Source organism: Aquarana catesbeiana, linkage group LG07, assembly GCF_042186555.1.
Source record: "Aquarana catesbeiana isolate 2022-GZ linkage group LG07, ASM4218655v1, whole genome shotgun sequence".
NCBI lineage: Eukaryota > Metazoa > Chordata > Amphibia > Anura > Ranidae > Aquarana > Aquarana catesbeiana.
In genome coordinates, this window is record NC_133330.1 from 232,156,898 (window position 1) to 232,178,049 (window position 21,152).

The 21,152-nt window shown below is 41.6% G+C and overlaps 1 protein-coding gene across 2 annotated transcripts in view; it reads left to right on the plus strand.

Moving 5' to 3' along the window:
• Positions 1-21,152, plus strand: part of SNX7 (sorting nexin 7) — a 210,070-nt gene that overhangs the window by 144,181 nt on the left and 44,737 nt on the right. For both annotated transcript variants that reach the window (XM_073593096.1, XM_073593097.1), the window contains exon 8: positions 5,156-5,308. In XM_073593096.1, the coding sequence (XP_073449197.1) occupies positions 5,156-5,308 (153 nt within the window). The remainder of the gene's footprint in view (positions 1-5,155; positions 5,309-21,152) is intronic.

Genomic DNA, 21,152 nt, shown 5'->3' on the forward strand with positions numbered 1-21,152 from the left:
AAGTGTCAATATTTTGTGTGGCCCTCATTATTTTCCAGCACTGCCTTAACCCTTTTGGGCATGGAGTTCACCAGAGCTTCACAGGTTGCTACTGGAGTATTTTCCACTCCTCCATGACAACATCACGGAGCTGGTGGATGTTACAAACCTTGTGCTCTTTCACCTTCCATTTGAGGATGCCCCACAGATGCTCAATAGGGTTTAGGTCTGGAGACATGATTAACCAGTCCATCACCTTTACCCTCAACTTCTTTAGCAAGGCAGTGGTCATCTCGGAGGGATGTTTGGGGTCGTTATGTTGGAATACTGCCCTGAGGCCCAGTCCCCGATGGGAGGGGATCATGCTCTGCTTCAGTATGTTACAGCACATGTTGGCATTCATGGTTCCCCCAATGAACTGTAGCTCCCCAGTGCCGGCAGCACTCATGCAGCCCCAAACTGTGACACTCCCACCACCATGCTTGACTGTAGGCAAAACACACTTGTCTTTGTACTCCTCACCTGGAGTATGGTCTGACCTGGAGTATGGTCTGAGCACTGACTGGCTGACCCCTTCAACCTCTGCAGCAATGCTGGCAGCACTCATACGTCTCTTTCCCAAAGACAACCTCTGGCTATAACTCTGAGCATGTGCACTCAAATTCTTTGGTCTACCATGGCGAGGCCTGTTCTGAGTGGAACCTGTCCTGTTAAACCGCTGTATGGTCTTGGCCACCTTGCTGCAGCTCAGTTTCAGGGTCTTGGCAATCTTCTTATAGCCTAGGCCATCTTTATGTAGAATAATAATTTTATTTTTTTCAGATCCTCAGAGAGTTCTTTGCCATGAGGTGCCATGTTGAACTTCCAGTGACCAGTATGAGAGAGTGAGAGTGATAACACCAAATTTAACACACCTGCTCCCCATTCACACCTGAGACCTTGTAACACTAACAAGTCACATGACACTGGGGAGGGAAAATGGCTAATTGGGCCCAATTTGGACATTTTTACTTAGGGGTGTACTCACTTTTGTTGCCAGCGGTTTAGACATTAATAGCTGTGTGTTGAGTTATTTTGAGGGGACAGCAAATTTACACTGTTATACAAGCTGAACACTCACTACTTTACATTGTAGCAAAGTGTCATTTCTTCAGTGTTGTCACATGAAAAGATATAATAAAATATTTACAAAAATGCGAGGGGTGTACTCACTTTTGTGAGATACTGTATATAAAGGGTGGAAGGGAGATATAAATCTTTTATATTAAAGTAGTAATAAAAGCTTTTTTATATGGCTATGATCCTTTTAAATATAATGCACAATACTGGTAAAAGTTTTTAGTTTAACCGCTTGCCTACCAGCCGCCATCATTATACTGCAGCAGGTCGGCACGATCCCACGAGCCATCGAAGCTATACATCGTCTCCTTTAAGCGGAATAGCAGGCATGCCCGCTACACCGCGGGGGTGCCGATGCTCGTGGCCAGCAGTCACGATGACCGCTGGCCACGAGCGGGCACCGGAGGCAGAACAGGGACGTGTGTGTGTAAACACAAAAATCCCTGTTCTGTTCTGTGAGGAGAGACAGATTGTGAGTTCCTAATAGCTAGGAACCACGATCTGCCATCCCCTCCCCCTACAGTACACATAGAACAGAACACACAGTTAACCCCTTGATCGCCCCCTAGTGTTAACCCCTTCCCTGTCGGTGACATTTATACAGTAATCAGTGCATTTTTATAGCACTGATCGCTGTATAATTGTCAATTGTCCCTAAAATGTGTCAAAAGTGTTCCATGTGTCCGCCATAATGTCACAGTCACCATAAAAATCGCAGATCGCTGCCATTACTAGTAAAAAAAAATAAAAATGCCATAAATTTATCCCCTATTTTGTAGACGCTATAACTTTTGCACAAACCAATTAGTATACGCTTATTGCGATTTTTATTACCAAAAATATGTAGAAGAATACATATCGGCCTAAACTGAGAAAAAAAATAGCTTTTTGAAAATAAAATTTGGAATATTTATTATAGCAAAAACTACAAAATATTGTTTTTTTTTTTTTTTTTTTTCAAAATTGTCGCTCTTCTTTTTTTTGTTTTGTTTATAGTGCAAAAAATAAAAACCGCAGAGATGATAAAATACCACCAAAATAAAGCTCTATTTGTGGGAAAAAAAGGAGATTGGGTACAGCATCGCACGACCACGCAATTGTCAGTTAAAGCGATGCAGTGCCGAATCGCAAAAAATGCTCTGGTCATTGAGCAGCCAAATCTTCTGGGGCTGAAGTGGTTAAATGTAATTGTGATGCCTTCTATTACCTCCAGTTTATCAGCCTCCACCTTCTCTGGGTTAAAGTGTTTGTTGTTTAAAAAAAAAAAAAAAAAAAAACATGTTATACTTGCCTGCTCTGTGTAATGGTTTTTCACAGAGCAGCCCTGATTCTCCACTTCTAGGGTCCCTCACCAATGCTTCTGGCTATGTCCTATGAGGCATTGCTCTTCACACATTCTCAAGTTCTCAGGCACTTATTGACATGTATGGCTGGTGTACTAAGCTGTATGTGTGCTGCACTGTATCTCTTGGTATGTAAACAAATAATGCATTCTGTATGCAGGCTAACTAATCGGCTGGCCGATTAATCGATTATGAAAATAGTTGACAACTATTTTCATAATCAATTAGTTGTCGATTAATTGATTAGTTGTTTCGGCCCTAATTTAAAGCAGAACTCCAGACATACGGCTAAATGCATCATTGAAATGCATCTATGGGAGCTTGTTATTGTGTCAAAGAATTTCTGTCCAGCCAGTCCTGGTTTATGCAGGGGTGTTCCTAGTCTTTTTCTGTCTGTGCAAAGTGCAAAATGGCGCAACAGACATTACTACAGGCATTTATGTGGTATGCAGCACTTTACTTACAGTACATTTGCATGCACATGCACAATTTAAATTCAAAATGCTTTATATACAGGAAGTTTTATGATAAGGGGAGAAACACAATCAAGAAGGTTTTGTTCATTAGTAAAATGATTTATGTATTTGTATAACTAACCACAACCTTTAGTCTGCGCAGTCTGTCTAAAATGTGGCATGGGGCAAAGTGACTGCTAGGTAGATTAGCAGCCCTACATAGCAGTCACTAGACAGGTGACACATTTGTTTAGCTGCAGATCCCTTAAAGTGGTTCTTAAGCCTGAAGGTTTTTAAACCCTAATGTATTCTATGCATTAGGGTGAAAAACCTGTGCTGCAGCACCCCCCCCCCCTTTTTCTTACTTGTGCCCGATCTGATTCAGAGATGTGCACAGCAGCAGCTGCTCCAGACGCTGTCTCCCTACTCATTGGGCAGCTTGATAGCAGTGGGAGCCATTGGCTGCTGTCAGTCAAATGCTGTGATGCGAGGGGATGGGGCCACGTCCCGCTCTGTGTCAATGGATGCAGCAGCAGGACTCAGGAGCGAGCTTGCACGGGTGCGTCCCATGGAAAGTAGCATATCATGGGGACACCCGCCAAAGAGGAGAGGCCTGGAGCACCGGCGGGGAACCCTAGAAGAGGAGGACCGGGACTGCTCTGGAAAACCATTGCACAGAGCAGGTAAGTATAACATGTTTGTTATGTTAATAAAAACAAAAGTTTACAACCACTTTAACAGTGCTAGTTGTGTGTCATTCATTGTCTCCTCCATTCACCACCCATGCTGCCACTGATTCCTCTGGTCTCTTTGCCACTCCTATAATCTGTGTGATCGCTCCTAAGGCACAGGTAGAGCGGACACTGATGCCTCTCAAACCCAGCTTCTGAGACAGCACGAGTGCACTCCTCCCAACACAGGGTTAACCCCTGCACACCCTACCACCCTATTCCAATTTTACTCACCTTTACATTCCCTGCCAGCCTTTTCTATCACTGCTTACCCCTGCATCCCCTGGCACCCTCTTTCAACACTGTTCACTTACTTACATTTTTACTTAATTTTTTCCAAAAAGTCCCTATGCATTACAGTGCTCAATACAGTAACACATTGTGCTTTGTTTTTGTAAAAAAAATGCTTACTTTTTCAGATGATCATTACATTGTCCCCTACTCTCTGTCATGCAGAAGTCAGGATGTACCGAGCATTGGATGTGCAGCCCCGGAAACGTGCATGGCATGCGTGAGTAGAGAATAAAACCAAGTGTTTCTTGGTGAGTTTCCAGGGCTGCACATCCAACCCTTGGTGCATCCTGCCATCTGCAGAACAACAAAGAAAGGAAACCTGTCAGATAATATTAATGTCTCAATATCCGTTCACCTCCTGTCCTAGTGACCACACTCATTGGATCAGGAACTAAAGAAATCTTCCTGTTCTGACCAGTGAACTGAGGGAAATCCTCCCCTTTTAGAGATACAGTGGTAAAGTCCTACTCTAATGCCAGGAATCCTACGTCAATTAAAAACGCCATTGTGGTATGTTTGATTATAGAGCCCCCACGGTTCTGGCACATGATGCTTAATCTGAGATTTATGTAGGAGATATATTTTTTAGTGATTCATTTGCATATTTTGCATATTGCAGAGCCCCGATCCTCTTCTTTTTGGGTCCCCCCGCTAGCGATCCTGGCTCCTCCCCCCTGCTGAGTGCCCCCAATACCAAACCCCTTGCTATGGGGGTACTCGGGCAGGCTCGCTCCCGAGCCACACTTCCGTGAGTGCACACACACGGAGAGTGGCTCGGCCCCACCCCCACTCTTGTAATTGGCTCACTGCCTGTGATTGACAGCAGCAGGTGTCAATGGCTCCTGCTGCTGTGTAAGCCATTGAGGAGAAAGAGACCCTGGAGAGCCGTTGCTCTCATACACATCGCTGGAACCAGATAGAGTTCAAGTAAATATAGGGGGGGCTGGGGGGGAGCTGCACCCAGGTTTTTTTTTACCTTAATGCATACAATGCATTAAGGTAATAAACCTTGAGCCTTTAGAACCACTTTAACTCTTTACATTTTTGGGTTCTGCTCAGATCTGGTTCTTTACTTGTAAACAAGCCTCCATCATCATGCTTAGAATGTCAACATGTGTTACAGGCTTGGCACAAAAGCGGACATTGCACTCCACTGCTCTTTTACACAGTCATATTTTCTTAAAATGAATATACATAATTTCAATCTGCTTAAAAAAATACCTTTTAATTGCAGCTGAAAGAAGAGGTCGGAAAACTTGAAGACAAAGTTGAATGTGCCAACAATGCTTTGAAAGCCGATTGGGAGAGATGGTCAAAAAACATGAGATCAGACTTGAAAGATACATTTGTAAATATGGCAGATTGCCAGATAAACTATTACGAAGAGGTAAGATTGTTTTATCACTTCTTACATGGCATCAGTACTACTTGAGATACAGTATATACTTAAAACGTTTTACTTCTCACATTATCATCTTGCAGCTGCTGTGATTTAACACGAAGGATTTCACTCACAGTAATAATGTCTGGTGAAATCTGGTGTTGTAGAACCGTAAAATGCAATGATTTGAATTTTATAGACCCTTTTCCCTGATCACGTTCCCTAACCCCATCTTGAAGCTGGTATAATGTCTGCTAGGGATTTCATCCGCAGCATCAATTACAGGTTAAGCCTGTTGAAGTAGTGCAGCCATAAAATACAATGATTTGCTAGAAAAGCCCTTGTTTTTTTTAGCCGTCTTAAGGACACTGTGCTAATGAAGCATGGTGATAGGAGCCCATGCTGTTTAAAAGGGAAAATCCTTATTGTTCATACAGGTAAGAGTTCCAGTATTTTTATTTTCTATTTCAAAACCTTTACGCTATTTTACACTTTCATTTAAAATGGTTATCTCTATAGGGGGAATTAAACTGTCATTCAGACCCAAATTCTTAGGAACAGACATTTGTGTGCACAGAGTGTATTCTATAGCAACAAACATGATACTTGGCCAAGCAATACTGTTATATCTGAGTATTAGGAGGCTGAAAGTGGGGCATTGTGTGTGTATGTTCAGTATGTTCAGCCTTTCATAGATACTGTTGGACACCCTTGGACGTTGGCATTCATTGTTGGTCAACAGATGTTGGAAGGATGGTGCTTGCTTGTTCAAAATAGGAATGCTTTACAACTAAGCTCATAGCAAGTGACGCACTGGATTGTTGTAATAAATTGTGATGACTGCTTATTATCCTGCAGTGCAGCTATTTTTCTCCTTTGTACTGCTGTACCTGAGATGGAGAATGAACCACTTTAGGGGCTGACACCTGATGCCTGCTGGCAGGTACATCTGCAGTAGTGTGCGAGATATTTCACGTTATGAGTGCTTGAGACTGTCCACTCTAGGAACAGACTTCCATGCTTCTGTACCTTTTCAATGCCTAAATAGGAGTCATCACTATAGTTAAAGCTACACTTTTTTACAGCTGTAAAAAGTATCCTTGCAGTAGGACCTGTCCCCCTTTTAATGCAGTGTTTGTTTTGTCTGGGGGGATAAGAAATAAGCAATAATACTTACATTATTCCTCGCTTCCTGGTAGCCGGTGCTCTTCCCTCTACCAATGTTCTGAAATGTGCACAGGCTCTTGCTGTCTACAGATACAATGCAGGACCGCTAGACACTGCAAGGGTAGTTCTTTCCGCTACCTGTAGTTGCGCTTTAAACAGAAATCCTGTAAGGAACATTGTCCTAGCCAAAGCCTCATTTAAATGTGAAATATGCGAGCCACGGCGCAATAAAGGTATATGTGTATATATAAATTGGTATGTGACCAAAACCTCATGTGCAAAAAATGAATTTATTACTGTGTTTGCTGCAGTAAAAAATTGTGTTCCACCCTTGGGTGGACCGCAAAGAAACAAAAAATGAAGGGGCTTGTTGACTGTGCTAACTCCTAATTTAATATTTACCGTTTAACACTGTTCCAAAATAATCTATACCAGTGACCTTTTTACATAGGGTATGTATCAAATATTTAAACATCAAACGCTGACTAGTGCACCAAAAAACTGCAATTCATACAAAAAATATTAATTATTGTGAATAAATAAATCAATGTCCAGTATCCACTATTTAGGCTCGATCAAATTATGCCAGCAATATATTAAATGTTTAACGAATCCCCGTTTTATCCCTCAACCGTAATGCCATGCAGCTGATTTCACCAATAAGTGTGACAACACCACCATATAGGTTGGCCACTTACCAGAAGTAAGTTAAAAATATGCCTTTGGCTCATTAATGGGATAAGCACTCCGCTCTGGGATCACTTTGCACTTTTCCCAATAAGACGGTGCAATAGATGAATCCTGTTCTACCAATTATAAATATAATTATAAAATATATATAAAATATAAATGCACAATATGTTTTTACATAAAGTTTAAAAGAGACTGTTAGACTCACATTTAGGTGTGCCTATGGGCCGTCACCAAGCCTGTCCAGCGGTACAAATGGGGTGAAGGTATTACCGTGCGTGTAGCCTGTTTTTTTCCTCTGTTAGCCTGCGTCTCAGGGCTCGCTCTCGCTTGGCAGGAAGTGATGTAATAATTTTCCCAGCAGCCTCTACGCGTTTCGTAAGTCAAATTGCGTCATCAGGAAAATATTGGATTAATGATCGTCTCTTTTTTTTTTTTTTTTTTTTTTTTTTTGCATGCTAGTCTCATATCGAAAATGAAGAGGTTACTATACTAACTTACGAAAATTCTCATACGACCTCGGAAGTGATGTAATTTAATGTGTTGTATTGTAATGTATTCTTTCGTTTCCAAGCATGTGTGATCTTTTTTTGGGGGTTTTTTCAGACGAATACTGTACTGATTAAACGAAAATCGTATGATCTGGTATCGTATGAGAACATTTTTGTGTTTGTTCCTTCGGATAATTTCAGAAAACTGTCCGATTGGCTCTCGAAAGCTATGTACTAATGATCAGATTATCGTACGATCTCTTCGAAAGCGTTCTTTTCTTTGATTTTCTGTTCGTGTGTACTAGGCCTAAGGCTTTCCTTGCCTGACTGCTGATATCCATGCTAATGCTGCTGTTCAACAAACCTCTGCATGCTATGCACAATATGCCTATCCTAGAACTAGAGCTACTTCTAGGAGTTGGAGAGACTTGGCTGTGCCAGGTCTCTGCCTTCATAAGCAGCTCCCTTTTAATTACATTGTCCGTATTTGCAAATGTCTTTAGCTCCAGGAGTGATCGTTGCAGCTAATTTACAATGAACACAATTCATCAATTTCATTGTAATGTGGGAATGTTTGTTGATGTTCTTAAACTGAAAAATTGATTTTCTTCCATGCTATCCAATGTAGAAAATTATGCAATTTCAATACAATTTAGACCAAGTAGACTTGTACAAATTATAATATATAAACCCTTCATTTGTATGCGTGTGCTCAGTATTTTCAGCATTGATTGAAATTATGCTCTCCTCACACAGAAATCTTTTTCTTATTTATAATAGTGTGAAATTAGCCGTGTCTTTTCAAATAGTTTTTACTAGCCCAGTGCAAGAAGCGCTCACTGGAAACTATTCAACATTTATACCATGAAATTATATATAACATCAATTACTTGTAGTGTAATGAAAATAACAGATTCTTAGAGAAGAAATGCTTGCCTATCATACAATAAAAGTAGGACTTTTCCCTCCCTGTCAAGACAGGATATGGTAGTCTCTCAATAGTAATTGAAGGATAAGCAAAAATGGATTTTAACGCACGTATAGAAAAATATAACAAATTTTAATAGTTCACATATAATTATTGTTTATGCACATTTAATAAAACACATTTAGATATTGGATACACCTATAGGAACCCACTGATCAACCCAAAAAAAATCAGAAGCCACTTGTATACTTCCTGTGGGGCTATAATGGTTTGTGTCGGAGAGGCCCACACTAGGGTCTGACATTCGCTGTTGGGGTGTTCAAAGGTCCTTGAAGAATTAAAAGATGCTCAACATGTTTTGGGACCGAAAATGTCGCTTCTTCAGGAGCATCTATATCTCGAATCGGAGAAATAGTTTGTAATTTGAATACATACATTTCAAGTACAAAGCTATTGTGGTATGTATGTATATGTATGTATATGTATGTATGTATGTATGTATATATATATATATATATGTGTGTATATGTGTGTGTGTGTGTGTGTGTGTGTGTGTATATATATATGTATGTGTATATATATATATATATATATATATATATATATACATACACACATACATACATTTATATATATATATACATACATACATTTATATATATATATATATATATATATATATAAATGTATGTGTGTGTGTGTGTGTATATATATATATATATATATATATATACACACACATGTGCATAGCCATATATGTACATTGTATGAACTCACCACACTTGGTGTTTATGGAAAATATTGGCGCTCATTCCTACTGATTGGACACTGCTACTGACCATAGAGCGTCTTGTGATGGATAGAAGAGAGGATGACCATGGGACTGCTCCCCAGACGCATGAAGACAGCAACCAGAATGCAGTTTGAGAAATGGGGGTGCATCTGATAACTAATATTATAGAATGTATCAGTTTAACTGAGCTAGATTGACTATGGTTTAGAAATGTCCTAAATTGCATTAACAAACGATTCTGTACTCACATATATGCTGTAGCCTGGTTTTCACAGATGCCCATAGGCACTATATGTGGCCATAAAGACTGTACTGTCTATAAAAAGACATAACATGTTTAAACCTGTTATGCCAAGGACTGTTCATTTTAACAGCTATTAGAGTTCATTATATTAAATTATATTTATATCTATATGCCATGAAAACATCCATAAGCATATGCTTCTACCACATACCAATATATTAGGTTGTTAGACTTAAACATGGATAGTTTCATTTGAGGTTAGCGTAATTGAATTGCTTGTAAACAGAAAAATAACCAGACAAGTACAGAGCCCATTACCTGTCTGGAAATACTGATTAGTGTGCCTGAGTCGGTCAGCTCAAATAATCATAGGCACTAGGAGTGGCAATGAAGATAATAAAAGATGCAATAATTAGGTACAGGGGGGGGGAACTTCCGGATCGTTATTACTTCTATTTAAGCGGTCAAACAAATTTCAAAGACTAGCATACCTGCTAAGGAGTTTGTCTATTCATGGTCCCGCCTCTAGCGATACCACTTAGGATTCCCGCGTACTGCCCCATTCACATATTTTACCAGTATATAGTAAAACAGTTTGCAGATATCTGATGATATTATTTGCTGATTATGTGCTGACTCTCTTACGGTGAGTCATCCTCCCAATGCCCAAGTCCCGGGTCATAATGCCAGTCAACATTGATTGGTAGATTTTAGGTCCATTAACCATTCTTTTAGCAATATTATTTTAGTAGTCAATTACAATAACAGTTGTGAATTTGAATTGTACATGTATTTGTAGAACTAAGTTACAAAGCAGGAATTCAGTATACCTGCACGTTTGTCTAAACATATTAATTACACTTTAGCTGAGGAATCCTCAGTAGTGAAAATTCTAACAGCATGACCAGCATGTATTTACATTATTTAATGTGATGTTTTTCTCTCCCTCTCTCCCTCTCTCCCTCTCTCTTATTGAATGCAGGGACACTGTTGCAGTTACCTACATGACCACTGGGACATGATCTGGCTGGACGGCGCCGGGTATAGTGAGATATGTGGCCCCCCAAGCCGTGGCCATCATGTACTTCTCGCCCTAGTCTCGCTCTCGAGAGAGGGAGGAGCACGGTATCTCTGTTTACCCGCGGCAACCATGGAGACCATGCGCACTGGATGGCTATTATCTAGTGCGCATGCGCCTTTTGACGCATGCGTGATGCATGGCGGCCGGTACGAAGTGATGTCGGACACTCGTCCGGCATCACTCAGACGGGGTGCATAAATGAGCAAGGTGGGACCTCCAGTCCCCAGGTGCTCTGAGGAATGGAGGGGCCCCATAATTCCTTGCAGACGTATGTACCATCACCTCTAGAGGAGGGACCATGAATAGACAAACTCTTTAGCAGGTATGCTAGCCTTTGAAGTTAGTTTGATTGCTTAAATAGAAGTATTAACGATCCGGAAATTTCCCTCCCTGTACCTAATTATTGCATCTTTTATATTTATGCCCAAAGGATAAACATCTTCATTGCCATTCCTAATGCCTATGATTATTTGAGCTGACCGACACAGGCACACTAATCAGTAATTCCAGACAGGTAATGGGCTCTGTACTTGTCTGGTTATTTTTCTGTTTACAAGTAATTCAATTACACTAACCTCAAATGAAACCATCCATGTTTAAGTCTAACAGCCTAATATATTGATATGTGGTAGAAGCATATGCTTATGGATGTTTTCATGGCATGTACAGTGGGGACGGAAAGTATTCAGACCCCCTTAGGGTCCTTTCACGCTGGGGCGGTTTGCAGGCGCTATTGCGCTAATAGCGCCTGCAAACCGACCCGAAACAGCCGCTGCTTTAATTCCAGTATGAAAGCCCCGAGGGCTTTCACACTGGGGCAATGCGCTGGCAGGATGGTAAAAAAAGTCCTGCCAGCAGCATCTTCGGAGCGGTGAAGGAGCGGAGTGTATACCACTCCTTTACCGCTCCTGCCCATTGAAATCAATGGGACGGCGCGGCTATACCGCCGGCAAAGCGCCTCTGCAGAGGCGCTTTGCGGTGGTTTTAACCCTTTCTCAGCCGCTAGCAGGGGGGTAAAACCGCCCCTCTAGCGGCCGCATACCTATTGTAAGCGGCGCTTTACCGCCGACAACGCCCCCGCCCCAGTGTGAAAGGACCCCTAAATTTTTCACTCTTTGTTATATTGCAGCCATTTGCTAAAATCATTTAAGTTATTTTTTTTCCTCATTAATGTACACACAACACCCCATATTGACAGAAAAACACAGAATTGTGGACATTTTTGCAAATTTATTAAAAAAGAAAAACTGAGATAGCACATGGTCAATTATTCAGACCCTTTGCTGTGACACTCATATATTTAACTCAGGTGCTGTTAGAGCTGCACAATTAATCGTTAAAAAATCGTGATCTCGATTCATCTCCCCTGACGATCTCTCCTGCAGAGGTTGCCGATTCTTTCATATAAACAATTGGAGAGACTATCTGCTCACTCAGCTGTCAAAAGAAAGCATCCGGGTATTCTGTCAAGTCTTTTAACTTGAAACATTGTAACTAAGCTTCCTTCTTAGATCAAAAGGAAATAACTTCTGTGTAAATTGGGAAGTCTGACAAGTTTTTAAACAAAGTGTAAATGCAGGAAGTTTAACCACTTAAAGTCTAAATCTTTTTCTGACACTTTTCTTAAGTTAAAATCAATATTTTTTGCTAGAAAATTACTTGGAACCCCCAAACATTATATATATTTTAGCAGAGACTCTAGGGAATAAAATGGCAATTGCTGCCATATTTTATGTCACACTGTATTTGCCCAGCGGTCTTTCAAATGCAATTTTTTGGGAAAAAATACACTTCAATGAATAAAAAAAAAAAACTAAACCGTAAAGTTAGCCCAATTTTTTTGTTTTAATGTGACAGATGATGTTACGTTGTGAGAATCGTGAGAGAATCGTGATCTATCTTCTAAGCAAAAAAAATTGTGATTCTCATTTTAGCCAGAATCGTGCAGCTCTAGGTGCTGTCCATTTCTTCTGATCATCCTGGAGATGGTTCTACACCTTAATTTGAGTACAGCTGTGTTTGATTATACTGATTGGACTTGATTAGGAAAGCCACACACCTGTCTATATAAGACCTTACAGCTCACAGTGCATGTCAGAGAAAATGAGAATCATGAGGTCAAAGGAACTGCCTGAAGAGCTCAGAGACAGAATTGTGGCAAGGCACATCTGGCCAAGGTTACAAAAACATTTCTGCTGCACTTAAGGTTCCTAAGAGCACAGTGGCCTCCATAATCCTTAAATGGAAGACGTTTGGGTCGACCAGAACCCTTCCTAGAGCTGAACTATCGGGGGAGAAGAGCTTTGGTGATAGAGGTAAAGAAGAACTCAGAGATCACTGTGGCTGAGCTCCAGAGATGCAGTCGGGAGATGGGAAAAGGTTGTAGAAAGTCAACCATCACTGCAGCCCTCCACCAGTCGGGGCTTTTTGGCAGGGTGGCCCGACGGAAGCCTCTCCTCAGTGCACGACACATGAAAGCCTGCATAGAGTTTGCTAAAAAAAACACCTGAAGGACTCCAAGATGGTGAGAAATAAGATTCTCTGGTCTGATGAGACCAGGATAGAACTTTTTGGCCTTAATTCTAAGCGGTATGTGTGGAGAAAACCAGGCACTGCTCATCACCTGTCCAATACAGTTCCAACAGTGAAGCATGGTGGTGGCAGCATCATGCTGTGGGGGTGTTTTTCAGCTGCAGGGACAGGACCACTGGTTGCAATGGGGGGAAAGATGAATGCGGCCAAGTACAGGCATATCCTGGACGAAAACCTTCTCCAGAGTTCTCAGGACCTCAGACTGGGCCAAAGGTTTACCTTCCAACAAGACAATGACCCTAAGCTCACAGCTAAAATAACGAAGGAGTGGCTTCACAACAACTTGGTGACTGTTCTTGAATGGCCCAGCCAGAGCCCTGACTTAAACCCAATTGAGCATCTCTGGAGATACCTAAAAATGGCTGTCCACCAATGTTTACCATCCAACCTGACAGAACTGGAGAGGATCTGCAAGGAGGAATGGCAGAGGATCCCCAAATCCAGGTGTGAAAAACTTGTTGCATCTTTCCCAAAAAGACTCGAAAGGGTGCTTCTACTAAATACCGAGCAAAGGGTCTGAATACTTAAGACCATGTGATATTTCAATGTTTTCTTTTTTAATAAATCTGCAAAAATGTCAACAATTCTGTGTTTTTCTGTCAATATGGGGTGCTGTGTGTACATTAATGAGGAAAAAAATGAACTTAAATGATTTTAGCAAATGGCTGCAATATAACAAAGAGTGAAAAATTTAAGGGGGTCTGAATACTTTCCGTCCCCACTGTAGATATAAATATAATTTAATATAATGAACTCTAATAGCTGTTAAAATGAACAGTCCTTGGCATAACAGGTTTAAACATGTTATGTCTTTTTATAGGCAGTACAGTCTTTATGGTCACATATAGTGCCTATGGGCATCTGTGAAAACCAGGCTACAGCATATATGTGAGTACAGAATCGTTTGTTAATGCAATTTAGGACATTTCTAAACCATAGTCAATCTAGCTCAGTCAAACCGATACATTCTATAATTTTAGTTATCAGATGCACCCCCATATCTCAAACTGCATTCTGGTTGCTGTCTTCATGCGTCTGGGGTCCAGTCCCATGGTCATCCTTTCTTCTATCCATCATGAGAGGCTCTATGGTCAGTAGCAGTGTCTCATCAGTAGGGGTTTTTCAATAAACACCAAGTTTGGTGAGTTCATACTATGTACATATATGGCTATGCACATGTGTATATATACCACAATAGTTTGTATTTGAAATGTATGTATTCTATTACAAACTATTTCTCTGATTCGAGATATAGACTCTCCTGAAGAAGCAACATTTTTGGTTGCGAAACATGTTGAGTATCTTTTAATCCTTCAAGGACCTTTGAACACCCCAACAGCGAATGCAAGACCCTAGTGTGGGCCTCTCCGACACAAACCAATATAGCCCCACAGGAAGTATACAAGTGGCTTCTGATTTTTGGGTTGATCAATGGGTTCCTATAGGTGTATCCAATATCTAAATGTGTTTTATTAAATGTGCACTGTATATGTAATCATTATATGTGAACTATTAAAACTTGTTATATTTTTCTATACGTGCCGTTAAAGTCCAGTTTTCCTTATCCTTCAATTTCTATATATTAGGATGTGGCACTTTGGTATTTAGGGTAGTTTGATTGCCACCCTAGGGAATAGCAATCAAACTTTTCTCCCAATAGTGACACAAAATTTCCACAAAAATAAAACCATCTCCAGTTTCTCTTGTTAGGTGGTCTTTAACTCCACTAGCAGTAGTATTCACATGACACAAGGGATGAAGCCTGAACAAATGGGTATTGTTGTTGAGGTGCGTCTCTCTAAATACAGTCCTGGGAATAGCAGGGGTTTTAACTGTTACTGTATAACACTTTTGTATAAAACATTGTTGCGTATGACAGTAACATCTGGTCTTCTATTGCTCTCCTGTGCATTGAAATACTGCTAAAGTATTGTCTTCTGTTTACAATAATGCTGGCTAGAGGATTCACAAAATTATTGTGACCATTAAGTGGAATGGACAGATTTCAGAATTTATGGATCACTCTTTTGACACTCAACAATTCCACTCTTATTACTCTTATTACTCTTTTGTAAATGGGTCAACCTTGGTATTGTAGTGTCAAAATATTTAAGGAATCAATCTCTTTAGCTTCTGTTACCCAGAAAAGTTTTTAGTTTTAGGTTTTTGATTTTTACATTAAGTTTTTACATGCTTTTCACAGAAGGCACTTGGGCCTCATCATTCTATGAGTAGCAAAAGCATACAAAAAGCATGAAAGGTGATTTATTGTTCAATGTTTTTATTGAAGAAAAGGTTTTAACAAGTATTAGGCAAAGTATAAGAGGTATAAACATGGTGGTTGCCATATAATAATGTTGTACAGTAAAAAAAAGAGAGTGAGTAAAGGGTTATCACGTTGCATATAACAAGGTTATAAAGTGTAAATGGGTGTTGTCATATAATAGTGGTGTACAAAGAATCAAAGGTTACCACATTGCTAATATCAGAGTCATACAATACAAAGCTGCTTTGTGGAAACTCCGGTCTTTCTGAAATGTATCTAATCATTAAAGGAGTTGTAAAACCTTGTGTTTTCTCACCTTAATGCATCCTATGCATTAAGGTTTAAAAATTTCTGTCACTCAGCAGCCCCCCAGCCCCTCCCCCCTCGTTTTACTCACCTGAGCCCGTTCGTGTAGAGGGGAGACTCTGCAAGGTAAGAGAAAGCTGCAAAAGTGTTTTCTCCCCCCTGATGGGACCAGAGGGTTAGGGGGCCTAATCGTGGTGCCGTGAACGTCTATGAGAACGCATGGCAGGCTAAAAACAGATAAATACCACAGCTGTGACAGTCTGTCCTCGGCTGATGAGGAAGAGACAAGCAGCCTGCAACACAAGGACATGAGCTGTGGGACACACATGGGTTGCAAAACTGGCATTCCTAATACAGTAATGACACTCTTTTTCCAGCACTAGGCTGAACTGTATAGCGGCTTTAAAAGTCATGACTATTTTCGGCAGTTAAGTGCAAATTTGTATAGTGACTCTGTTTTTGTACTTAGGACTATGCCTGCCAAAAAAGACACCACAAAAACCAAAAAATACTAAAGGTTTCACCCCCAGGCATTGGGATCTCAAGTCGCATTTCCATGCTGTCATCCTCACCTGAATTACCAATTATGGCAAGCCAGGGTAAGCCATTGGAACAAATTGATGGTGCAGCTGCTTCTCACATCTCAGCCCCTGTAGGGTCCGGAAGGAAGATTAGTGGCTTTAATCGCATCCTCCATTCAAATGGATAGAAAGCGTGCTAGATCCCCTTCCCCCACTTCAGAACCTTTGCAAGGGGAACAGTGGGCACAGGATAAGGTGTTTCCCTCAGTCGATCAGGAGGAAAAGCAAACCGATGATTCCTCTGTGGAGGAAACAACTGTAGATGAACATTTTTCAGCCTCTCAATCTGAGAAATTGCTGATACAAATTCTTACGGACATGGTTCGTTCTACTTTCATGCTACCCCTAACGGAGTCTCCTGAAAGCTCAGCTGCTTCCTTGGGTTCCTTAAAACCTTCTTATCCGTTTCCTGCACATGCATTACTAGAAAAGCTTATTTTTGCTGAATGGGATCACCCGGATAAGCATTTTCTCCCTCCTGCACAGATGCTTAAGGATCCAGCAGATAAAAAATTGGAATCCCTGCTAAAGTCTGCCTTTTTCTTGGCAGGTGCCGTTACTCAGCCTGCAGTCGCTGCGATAGGCGTCTGACAATCCCTAAAGGACCAATTTAAACAGCTCCTTAAAGAGGTTCCTACACAACAAGCTCGGGTATTTTGCTGAACTACCAAAGGCATTATGCTTTGCCATAGATGCCATTAAAGATTCTATTCACCAGGCGTTCCGCCTTACGCTTGTGCATATGCGTAGAATCCTGTGGTTAAAAAATTGGTCAGCTGAAGCACCATGTAAAAACCTCCCAACTGGGTTCCCCTTTCATGGGGAGCATTATTTGGAGAAGACTTGGATAAATATATCCAAACAATTTCTAGTGGGAAAAGTACTCTCTTGCCAATCAAGAGAAAGTTTAAACGCCCTTCATTTAAACGGGCTCTTTCCCCTGCACCAGGGGTTTCCGCCTCTAGGCAGTGCCGACGGCCTTCACTGTCCGATTCCAGAGGAAAACCTCAGGGTCAGACCCAGGTTTAAAAGAAGTCCTGGGGTCGGAAACCTGCAAAGCAGAATCCAAAAGCCTCATCATGAAGAGGCAACCCCCCCCCACCAAGGTGGGGGGGGGAGACTTCTGCAGTTTTCAGAAGTCTGGAAAGAGGAGATTTAGGACAGATGGGTCATCTTCATGGTAATGCTGGAGTACAAGCTGGAATTTCGGGACTTTCCCCCGTCTCGCTTCCTGAGGTCAAGCGTTCCCAAAGATCCAGAGAAGAGACCATCTCTCTTTCAGGCACTAGACCGATTAATATCTCAAAGGGTGATCATACAGATCCCCACAAAAGAGCAAGGTCTGGGGTTTTATTCAAATCTTTTCATGGTACCAAAACCAAGTGGAGACGTCAGACCCATTCTAGATCTAAGAGATTTAAATCAGTTCCTGAAGATCCGCTCCTTTCGCATGGAGACGATCAGGTCAGTAGTTTCTATCCTTCTTGGAGGAGAACTTCTGGCATCAATCGACATCAGGGATGCATATCTGCATGTCCCTATACTTCCCTCTCATCAAAAGTTTCTGCGGTTCGAGTTAGAACAGCAGCATTTTCAATTTGTAGCCCTGCCCTTCGGGCTAGGCACAGCACCCTGGGTGTTCACCAAAGTACTGGCCCCACCTCTAGCCAGGTTAAGGGCACAGGGCATAACAGTCGTAGCGTACCTAGACGATCTATTGCTAATAGATCAGTCGGTGGCTCGTTTGGAGCAAAACGTACGCACCACAACCAACTATCTGAAAAGTTTGGGTTGGATTCTCAACCTAGAGAAATCTTACTTAATACCGCTAAAGAGACTGGAGTACTTGGGTCTGATCATAGACACAGCCCAGGAAAGGGTGTTCTTGCCTCAGGCAAAGATAAATTCCATAAAGGAGCTGGTGCGGATGATCAGGTCAAATGGTGACCCCTCCATTCGCCTTTGCATGAGGTTACTAGGAACCATGGTGTCTTCATTTGAAGCAGTTCCCTATGCCCAGTTTACTTCAAGACTGTTGCAAAACAGTATCCTGTCTGTTTGGAACAAAACAATTCAAGCTTTAGACTTGCTAATGCAGCTGTCCCCAAGAGTGTCCCAAAGCCTCACTTGGTTTACTAACCCAGAATCTGCTGAAAGGAAAATCCTTCAGATCAGTCATCTGGAAGGTGGTAACAACGGATGCCAGCCTTTCAGTCTGGGCAGCAGTACTAGAAAAGACAGCTGTCCAGGGACAGTGGTAAAGAACCGAAAGAACCTTGCCCATCAATATCCTAGAGATTCAGGCAGTAAGTCTGGCTCTAAAGGCCTGGACTTTCAGGTTACGGGATTCCCCTGTCAGGATTCAATCCGACAATGCCACAGCTGTGGTCTATATCAATCACCAAGGGGACACCAGAAGTCTCTCAGCGCAGAGAGGGGTAAACCATATTCTAACTTGGGCAGAAAGGAATGTTTCATGCCTTTCAGCAGTCCTTATTCTGGGAGTAGAGAATTGGCAGGCGGACAACTTTTGTCGCCAGCAGTTATTCCCAGGGGAATGGTCTCTTCACCCCGACATATTTCGGGTTGTTTGCCAAAGATGGGGGACTCCGGACGTAGATCTTCTAGCGTCCAGATTCAACATGAAGTTAGTCAACTTTGTGGCCAGAACCAAGGATCCACTTGCATGCGGAAGGGATGCATTGGTGACCCCGTGGGATCAGTTCTCACTGATCTATGCATTTCCCCCTATTCAGTTGCTGCCACAACTTCTTTGCAAGATCAAGCTGGAAAGAAAGCCAGTAATTCTGGTGGCACCAGCATGGCCCATAAGGTCATGGTACGCAGAAATCATAAAGATGGCAGTGGAGGGCCCTTGGTCCCTCCCACTATGGCCAGATCTGCTCTCTCAGGGACCAATCTTCCATCCTTCCTTACGGTCTCTTAACGGCTTGGCTATTGAAACCCACATTCTAAAGAGACGTGGGCTTTCCGGGTGGGTTATCTCTACCCTGATTAATGCAAGGAAGCCAGCTTTCAGAACTATATATTATAGAGTCTGGAGGGCTTATGTTTCCTGGTGTGAATCCAAGGGTTGGCACCCTCGGAGATATATCAGGCAGAATTCTTGCCTTTCTACAATTAGGGGTAGAAATGAAATTAGCCTTAAGTACTATTAAAGGCCAAGTCTCAGCTTTATCGGTCTTATTTCAAAGACCACTTGCTACTCATTCTTTAGTCCGGGGCTTTATACAGCGGGTGACGCGGCTTAATCCGCCCGTAAAACGTCCCTTGAACCCTTGGGAATTAAACTTAGTTTTATCTGTGTTACAAAAACAGCCATTTGAACCGATACAACATATTCCCTTAGTCCTTTTGACAAGGAAGTTGGTATTTTTGGTTGCTATATCCTCAGCAAGGAGGGTTTCAGAATTGGCTGCTCTTTCTTGTAAAGAGCCATATTTCATTTTTCATGAGGACAGAGTGATGTTACGCCCTCGTCCAGGCTTTTTGCCAAAAGTAATTTCAGGTTTTCACCTGAACCAAGATCTTGTCCTGCCATCGTTTTTTCCAAAACCATGTTCCATGGAAGAAAGGTCACTACATTGTTTTGATGTGGTGAGAGCAGTGAAAATCCATGTAAAGGCAACTGCTCAGATTCGTAAGACTGATGTCTTATTTATTCTGCCAGAGGGTCCAAAGAAGGGACAGGCAGCGTCGAAATCCACTGTCGCTAAGTGGATTCGGCAATAATTCAAACTTATGTTTTAAGGGTTAAGATTCCCCCGTTTCAAGTTAAGGCACACTCTACCAGGTCGGTTAGTGCTTCTTGGGCAGTGCGTCACCAGGCCTCCATGGCTCAGATCTGCAAGACCGCAACTTGGTCTTCAGTGCATACATTCACAAAGTTTTATCAGGTGGATGTAAGGAGGTATGAGGATATCGCCTTCAGGCGCAGTGTGCTGTAGGCAGCAGTATAGATCCTCAAGTCTGGGGGTACCCTGCGGGTTGTGACTCCCACCCCTCAAGTAGCATTGCTATGGGACGTCCCATTAAGTAGTCACTTAAGGCTCTGTGCCCCATGATGTATGATAAAGAAAATAGGATAACTGCTTACCTGTAAAATCCTTTTCTTAGAGTACATCATGGGACACAGACGTCCCTCCCCTCTTTTTTGGGATTTAAGTATATTGCTTTGCTACAAAAACTGATGTGCTCCTGGAAGGAGGAGGGGTTATATAGGGAGTAAACTTCCTTGATTGGGTTAACCAGTGTCAACACCTGAAGGCAGCCTATAACCCATTAAGTAATTACTTAAGGCTCTGTGTCCCATGATGTACTCCAAGAAAAGGATTTTACAGGTAAGCTGTTATAAAAATCCTATTATTTCCATATGACAAGGTTTCACACTCCTAGAACTAGTGCATTATTTAACAGAATTGCATTACTACTTGTTAGATACCAAACATGATATGTTTCATGTATATTTCTGGTATGTTTCCCCTAGGAGCTCTTTGGCTTATTATCCTTCTGGATAGGTGTGTTTAATATCAAACTGATTTGGTATCTTCTTATACATTAGTATTGTCATTTTGTTAGGAAGGTAACGTCCAGATAGTAAGAATTTTATAGAGAATATTTAAAATCTTAAGGTGTTTGTAAGGCCAAGACATTACCTTCATGCATTCCCGATATAAAGGTAAAAGTTGTT